Source organism: Adiantum capillus-veneris, chromosome 26 (assembly GCF_014529385.1).
Source record: "Adiantum capillus-veneris isolate H3 chromosome 26, ASM1452938v2, whole genome shotgun sequence".
Lineage (NCBI taxonomy): Eukaryota > Viridiplantae > Streptophyta > Polypodiopsida > Polypodiales > Pteridaceae > Adiantum > Adiantum capillus-veneris.
In genome coordinates, this window is record NC_140956.1 from 124,744,813 (window position 1) to 124,753,723 (window position 8,911).

General features: G+C 45.0%; 1 protein-coding gene across 1 annotated transcript; it reads left to right on the forward strand.

The window, feature by feature from the left end:
* Nucleotides 1–4,821: 4,821 nt before the first annotated feature.
* Nucleotides 4,822–8,640, forward strand: LOC147424136 (FT-interacting protein 7-like). Its single transcript, XM_086501137.1, has one exon. It carries the CDS (start codon nt 5,527–5,529, stop codon nt 8,524–8,526), a length of 3,000 nt encoding a protein of 999 aa, XP_086357263.1. The 5' UTR covers nt 4,822–5,526; the 3' UTR covers nt 8,527–8,640.
* The last annotated feature ends 271 nt before the right edge of the window (nt 8,641–8,911 follow it).

The following is an 8,911-nucleotide window of genomic DNA, read 5'->3' on the forward strand; positions in this document are numbered from 1 at the left end:
ATGCTACAATTAGTTTATTTTGGAAAGGATTTAATAAATGATTTTAAGTTTGAACATAATAATTTTTAAAAAACTTTTGATTTTTTTAAACCATAAATTATTATAAATTTAAGAACAGAGCTTGCCAAAAGCATTTTTCCTAACCAAAGAAATTAAAGTCACACTTGAAAGTGTCGATTATTAGGTCAAAATATTAAATTGGTCGATTTTTACATTAAAACTTATAAATATTTACAGGTGTTTGTCAAGGCCATCTTATAAATCTAGCTAAAATTTTGCAAATCTAACTAGTTAAAAATGCACTAAACCCTGGTTTTTTCAAACACTACTTAAGAAGTAAACTAAATTCCACAACTTTACATTAAGGACTAAATAAAAAGTTTCTTCTAAACAATAAGTTCTCTCTCTCTCTCTCTCTCTCTCTCTCTCTCACATGGAGATCATTATGAGCTTTTATCTTTTTAAAACAGACTTTTAACTCTCATAACCCTTTAATAGTCACCTTTTTGCCTTTTGAAGGCCCGTGAATACTTCACTTTGTTTCATTTCACATTTTATTTCACAACCTCATATGGCTTAACTTTTCTTGCATTCTACAAATTAATTCTAATCAATATTCGAGAAAGTATTTTTTATTAAGTGACTGTTGGCCGAATTTCCTCCTCATCACAAATAAGTGAACCGAAAATACTATCATAAATTTGTAAGATTTTTGAACTATTTTCTCATATATTTCATCGCTTTTCTTTCTTTTACCATGGTTTGCAACCGGTTAGTCTCGATTTTCAACCGAGGCAATCCTTTCTCAAACACCGATTCCAACTAAACTCGACCTTGAAAACTTTAACACTTTCTTATTTTTTAGAAAGCCAGCCACCGTGATCCTTTCACTTGTTATTTCACATTCAATTTTCCAGCTTCACATGGCTTGACTTTTCTTGCAATCTATAAATTAATTCTAGTCAATATACAAGAAAGTCTCTTTTATTGAGTTTCCTCCTCACAAAGAAGCGAACCGGAAATACTAGCATACATTTGAAAACCTCAAAATTTTTGAACTATTTTCTCACATAATTGATCATCTTTCTTGCCTTTACCATGGTTTACAACCGGCTAATCTCGATTCTCAACCGGCTCAAGGTTAAACTCAAGCAATCCTTTCCCAAACGCTGATTCTAGTTAAACTCAAGATGTCTGCAGTCAAATAATCAAGTACTACTTCTTCCATCATATTTGGCAAGCAAGGAACCGCCACGTGTTTGAGGGGGATCTAGCTGTGGCAAGCTTTTGTGAAATCACGCAAGAGAGCAGATTGATGATCCACATAATCAGATGCAAACAAGCCTCAGAGGACTGGTTTAGAACAATACATAACATCTTGTAATAAGTAAAGCCGAGGAGTAGGAATGGTGTCTCTGCCAAGCAGACAACTTGTAATCCTTTGACCCTCAAGGCTCGGTCTGAGCTCGAGGATTGGTGTATATTTTTGTTCTTAATACTATCCACTCACAATTGTGAGTTTTGCAAAAAAAAAAAAAAAAATCTTTTAGAAAGCCATCGTGACCCTTTCGCTTGTTAACACATAGGCTACATGTGCTTGAAAACTTTTTCTAGGTTCAAAGCCAGTCCCAATCATATGTGGTCTGGAAGCTCTCCTCCCAACTTCCTTTGCACCTTTTGTCCACGGCTTCCAACCCTCTTCTTTTCCACCTTTTGTCTACAGGATCTTCCACTATGGTACATTTTCAACTTTTTGACGTCTTCAAAAATGATACGCGCTCTTTGTCATGGCGGCCTTTTGGCTCTTTTACACGTAAAATATTTTTTCGACCACCCACTTTCTCCCTTTGATTCAACAAGATTGATCTTTCATGCAGCTAGGTAAGAGTATCTGATCGTGGGTCATGGTGCGCTCTCTCTCTCTCTCTCTCTCTCCCCAGATTCTGATCCACGATCCTGATTCATGGTCCCGATCCCCACTCCATGTCTCCATATAGTGATCATGGCTCTCTCTCTCTCTCTCTCTCTCACACACACACACACACACAGTAGCTAGCTTTTGGATGATATGGTGCAACTCAACCACTACTTTAAAATTCTACCCACATCCACCCCTTCAATGCGCCCATTTGAAATTTGTTATCATTTGTCAAAACCCTTCAAAAGTTCAACCGCGTGAAGAAATCGTTGTGTGTGTGTGTGTGTGAGAGAGAGATGTGGATGTGGATGCTCAACCAGAATATTGCCTACAAGGATGTTTTCAGCCTCTTCATTGTTAGAGAAGGAAAAGGGGGGGGGGGGGGGGGGGGGGGGGCCCTCATCACTATATCACATGGGCTGCATGCTCAAAGGGGATCAATGATGGAGGAGGAAAACGCGGGGCGTGTCAATTGTAGACCGATGGCACTTTCCCCGAATTTGCAAATTTGCCCCAAATTTACTAATCGGCCCACATTTACAATATGACATACTCGAATCTCCCTATATTTCAATGAACGCATGCGGGCGTAGTGGTAAGTGCACATAGCTCGTAGTGGGGAGGTGAAGGGTTCAAGACATGCAGTGCGAACTGCCCCGAATTTACAAGCCTCCCCGAACTTACATTTCTCCCCGAATTTACCAAATGTTCCTAATTTACAAATGTACATCCGACGGCGGCCAGAATCACCTCAACCGTAAATCCCATTTGAAGCTGCCTGTGCGAGATAGTGTGGAGGGGGGGCTAGGAGCTTCATCACTATATCACACGGGCATGCTCAAATGGGATCAATGGTGGAGGAGGAAAACACTGGGCGTGTCAATCGTAGATCGTCAGATTCGGCACTTTCCTCGAATTTACTAGTCTGTCCAAATTTACAAATTTTCCCCGAATTTACTAATCGGCCCACATTTACAATATGACATACTCGAATCCCCTATATTTCAACGAATGCATGCGGGCGTAGTGGTAAGTGCACATGGCTCGCAATGGGGAGGTCAAGGGTTCAAGACATGGTGTGCGGACTGCCCTGAATTTACAAGCCTCCCCGAACTTACGTTTCTCCCCGAATTTACCAAATGTTTCTAATTTACAAATGTGCATCCGACGTCCAGAATCACCTCAACCGTAGATCCCATTTGAAGCTGCCGGTGCGAGATAGTGTGGAGGGGGGGCAAGCCTCATTACTAATTGGCACCTCCTTTTGGGAGGTGGGATCAATGGTTCACGATCACTAGTTGATTGTGGCAAATGGATTGTCTAAGGAATACAAGCTTGAACCCGGTACACTTTCCCCCCGGGATTGACTCTAACCACTAGGCTATTGCGCGTTTGTTGTAAGGTATGTGCGTAGTAAGTTTATAGACCACGGGATCGCAGACAAGTTTACATCTAGTTCACACCTACTTCACGCCGAGTTCACATTGAGTTCACACCAAATTTGGTGTGGTGTGCAGACCCTCCCAAGCTCACACTTTGTTCATGTCGAGTTCACACCGAGTTCACACCAAATTCGGTGTGGTGCACATACCTCCCGAGTTCACTCTTAGTTCACACCTAGTTCAAACGGCAATCGAAAGGGCCCGGATAGTACTTGCCTCACGACGCCTAATGTGGACCATTGATCCCACCTCCGTCAATTAGTGACGAGGGGGGGGGGGGGGGGGGGTAACCTTTATAAACTGTTCGCAGAGAAATAAAGTGTGTGTGCATGCATGTGCACACTTCGGAGTTCTCCGCTCGGATAGATTGTTCCTCCGAAACAGCATTGACTGCACCCTCAAACGATCGCTCACAAACTTGCTCGCATGACACATCGGCTATAGCTATTCGCAAGGCTAAAGCCCACAGGATTCAAACTCGATACCTAGGTTGTGGCAGCGCAATGGCCTAACCATGTAAGCGCAAGACTTTTGGTGTCCCCAATGCCCGAACAAAAAGCTATAAAGTGAACTTATATGGGCAGAAGTAAACTAGGACAAAGAATGTAAGCTCGGACATATCCCGGTAAAATCGGACGGTCAAGTTTACCTCGCATCCCGCGCATGCAATCCATTGCTGATGATCCCATGACGGGATCTTCATTGAAGACCCGTGCCCTCTCGTATTGAGAGTAGAAGGGTTGCAACCACTTGAAGACTCTTCCTCCATAGTGACTCCCATGCTGCTTAAGTCGATGAGAGCGAGAGAGAGAGAGAGAGAGGGTTTCGGCGAGAGGAGCGGGGGGTGTTGGGAATTTCATCCATCCGTATCGGAAATTGATTTAAAGACAAATTTGATGTGAGCAGCCGGAGTATTTTTTGAACATAATAACAATGAGCACGCGTCATGTGTGTGCTTTGAGAGAGCGCTCATTTAAAAGATGGTTCTATTGTAGCTAATTTAGGATTATTCTGCCAAATAATGTTCAATGACGCTATTATTATTTTTTTCTTTTGGAGTACGAGTATTCCCGCTCAGGATGATACAGAAGAGTGCCATCCTAATCACTTGGCCGCATTCGAACCCATGACCCGCGCCAAGGAGGTCGAGTATTCAACCAACGAGGCTAAAAATCCTATTACACTAATCCTGTTAGCTAGGCAAAACCACAGAATACAACAAGGCTAGCTGGAGGAGCTGTTATATGTATGTGTGTAGTAGGCCACTGCATAGAAAAGGTGAAAAGGAAGGCATTGAACTCTTCACAAGCCCACATCAAAGGTCCTACCAAAAGAGCTCACAACCTCATCAAAAGGCCCTACCTACTTTACAAATAAGCCACTGGCCATGATGCCAACTTGCACATTATTGTAGAGCTCTCCCACTCTTTGTAAAAGTCCTATTAATTCTAATTCTGCTGGCTACTGCTCTTTCTTTTTTCCCATTGTTCGTCTTCATTTTGTTGTTTTCAACCTTTGTGTTGCATTTGTATGGGCCTACTGGTGGTGAGGCTACCATTAGCTTCAGCAGCCGTTCCTTGGTCTCCTCTGCAAAGGTCTATATCAAATTAGGCAGCATGTAACTCCTCTTGATTGTGTGTGTGTGTGTGTGTGTGTGTGAGAGAGAGAGAGAGAGAGAGAGTGAGTGAGTGAGTGTAGCATAACATTAATATGCTTGTATGTGAATTACATGATCTCACATCTATCTTTATTTCAATTCTTTGTTTTGACTAGCCCCCACTGCCTTCCTGATGATCACTATTGGGCGCTGTCTGTGTATTTTCTAATAACAAGGTTCCTTGTGCTCTTGTATCATCTTTGATGCATGTCAATGGCTGGATTACACATGTCCACAGAATAATCCGATCCTTCTCGATGAGGAGGTAATCTGTTTACATCGTTTTGGCGTGCTTGTTCGTATGTGAGTGTGTGTGTGTGCGTGTGATATAATGTATTTGTGAGCACGCTTATCGATTGTTTCATAAGCCGTTCATATCAAGGAAACATTCTGTAAAGCCCATCCAATGAAGTGTTTGTGTGTATATATGTGTGGATCCATCCTTTCTCTACTTATGACACCTTGAGCCTCAAGCAAGGTCCTGGGATTCATCAATTTTGTGAGCAGCAATGCCAGACCTCAAGCTTGTCGTGGAGGTGTGCTATGCGAAGAATCTGATGCCGAAGGACGGAGAGGGCACCTCAAGCCCCTTCGTGATCGTGGATTTTGATGGACAAAGGCAGAAAACAAAAGTGAAGAACAAGGACTTGAACCCAGTGTGGAATGAGAAGTTTGAGTTCAAGGTGAGCTCCAATGATGCCTTGGAAGAGGAATGCATAGAGGTGGGTATCTTCACCGTGAAGAATGGTTCGCAGAGGTCTCTAGGGAAGGTCAAAATATGGGCGTGCGAAGTCAAGAAGAAGGGCACTGAGGCAGCAGAGATGATTGTGCCTTATACATTAGAGAAGAGGGGATTGTTTACATCGGTGTTCTCGAGGGGTCGAGGCGAGATATACTTGAAGCTGTATTATTATGAGGAGCAAGCCAAGAAGCCTGAGCAAGGAGGGAAGGACCAGAAGGGAGGGGGAGGGGGAGGGGGAGGGGCAGGAGGAGGAGGAGGAGGGGGGGGCGGTGGTGGTGGTGGAGGAGGAGGGGGCGGTGGCGGCAGCGGAGGAGGTGGTGGTGGTGGCGGAGGAAAAGCCGATGTCAAAAAAGTAGAAAGCAAGCCAGAAACCATCAGTCTCGTGAGTGTCTATGAAGCTGAAGATGTTGGTAGCTTTGATGTCAAAACCACCAATCCAAAGCTCAACATTGAGCGAGTAGCCCATGATTTGGTTCTACCCATCGAGTATCTCTTCGTTAAAGTAGTTAAAGCCAGAGATCTTGCTGCTAAAGATATCAATGGCAGCTCAGACCCCTATGTGGAGGTGAAGGTGGGCAATACAAAAGCAAAAACAGATGTCAAGGTCAAAACTCTCAAGCCAGAGTGGAACTACGTCTTTGCATTTGATAGAAAAGCACATGCGGCACAAGCAGTCGAGATCTCCTGCTGGGACAAAGATACAGTCACAGCCGATGATTTTCTTGGCTATGTCTCATTTGACATGGCGGAGATCCCAACTCGCAGGCCACCCGATAGCCCACTCGCACCACAATGGTATCGGCTTGAAGCGCGCAAAGAAGAAAAACGCGCCAAAGGAGAGATCATGCTTGCCATATGGCTTGGCACACAAGCAGATGAGGCGTTTCCCGATGCATGGCAATCTGATACTGGCGGGATTGCACTCAACAGATCCAAGGTTTACATCTCCCCCAGGCTTTGGTACCTACGCGTCAAGCTCCTACAGGCACAAGACCTCTTTCTGCCTGGTAAGGATATTAAGGCTGATGTATTTGCAGTGGTTCAGCTGGGTGTGGGACAGATGCATAGCCGTCCAGCTGCCCGCCGAGGCGGCTCCACCACTTTCGCAGGTGAAGAAATCCTCTTTGTCGCTGCAGAGCCTTTTGCTGAGCAGCTTGTCATCCGAGTGATCAACAGAATCAGCAAGGACAAAGATGAGCTTATTGGGCTTGTGAGGCTCCCTCTGTATAATGTGCCCAAAAGGTATGATAGAAAACCTGTAGAGCCCAAGTGGGTTGACCTTCAAAAGGAAAAGAAGCCTGAAGATGCGCCTGCTGCGGATGCAAAGAAGGACGGAGCACCACCCCCTCCGCCCAAAAATGGCATCAAGTTTACTAGCCGGTTGCAGTTATCTGCTAGTTTGGATGGAGGATACCATGTGCTTGATGAGACTACACATCATACTAGTGATGTGCAGCCTACAGATCGTCGCTTGTGGAAGCCGGCTATGGGGGTCCTTGAGCTCGGGATTCTCGCCGCGCACACACTTCTTCCCACAAAGACACGTGACGGAAAGGGCACAGCTGATGCCTACTGCATTGCAAAGTATGGCAAGAAGTGGATTCGCACCCGCACAATTGTGGGGAGCCTGTCTCCAAGCTGGCATGAGCAATACACATGGGAGGTTTATGATCCGTGCACAGTGTTGACGGTTGGTGTCTTTGACAACCATCTCTTGAATGAGGACAACAAGAAGCAGGCAAATCAGGGTGGTGGAGGTGGCGGAAATGCTGGGCCCGCCCCGAAGGACGCCATCATCGGTAAGCTACGCATTCGCCTTTCTACTTTGCGGACGGATCGCACATACACACACTCTTACCCTCTGATTAGCTTAGAGCGCTCTGGAGTGAAGAAGAAAGGAGAGCTTGAGATTGCAATAAGGTTCTCATGCACTTCTCAGTTCAATCTCATACATGCATATGTGAATCCTCTTCTGCCAAAGCTGCATTACAGCGAGCCGCTGAGCGTGCGGCAAGTTGACGCACTTCGCAAGGTGGCAACCAACATCCTCATCATGCATCTACATCGAGCCGAGCCACCAATAAGGGCGGAGGTGGTGCGCTACATGCTAGACACAGATGCGCACGCATGGAGCTACAGGAGGAGCAAAGCCACTTGGAACCGCATGGCGAATGTGTTCTTGGGGTTGAGAAACTTTGTCAAGTGGCTATACGATGTCTGCTACTGGAAAAACAAGGTCACCACACTGCTTGTTATAGTTCTCTACATGATTCTGGTATGCTTCCCAGAGCAAATCCTGCCCACACTTTTTCTCTACATATGCTTGATTGGAGCTTGGCACTGGCAATACCAACCCTCACAGCCCCCTCATATGGACATACGCCTCTCGCAAGTGGCTCAAACGCTGGACGACGAGCTTGATGAGGAATTCGACACTTACCCCTCTTCTAAACCACCAGAGATAGTGAAGGCGCGCTATGATCGGCTGCGCCGCCTCGCCGGCCGCATTCAGATTTTTCTCTCTGATTTGGTCACTCAGCTCGAGCGCTTAAATGCGCTTCTGAGCTGGCGCGATCCTCGTGCCACCTGCATTTTCATCTTGTGCTGCTTTGTGATAGCCATCATCCTCTATGTCACACCTCTGCGTGTCATTGGAGTGCTCTTCGGCCTCTACTTCTTCCGGCATCCGAGGTTCCGGCATAATATGCCAAGTCCTGCCATGAATTTCTTCAGAAGGCTACCTGCATTATCAGATTCCATTCTTTAGAATCTGTTTAGCCAGCATTTCTACTGTATATTCGGAAACGAGGCAATTAAATAGAATCCGAAAATGAATCAAATGTTGCCATTAGTAAGTAATTAATGCTGCCATTACATTTGATATTGCGTTTACCACCGTTGTCATCATTGTTCATGCCACATGAATGATGCTCAAGGCTAATTGTGTCATTGCCATTCACTAGGGTTATTAGTGCTGATTAGTGATGGCATTCACAAAAGTTGAAGTTAGCCAATTTTGAGACATGCTCCAATTGGGAAACTTTAGTATATGTGACCAGGCGCATTCACAAGAAGATTTATAAATTTTCTCATGTAGGAAAACGAAGTCTTTTCCAGTGTTTTTCCAGTGTTTTTTGCCCCCAATCGTACCT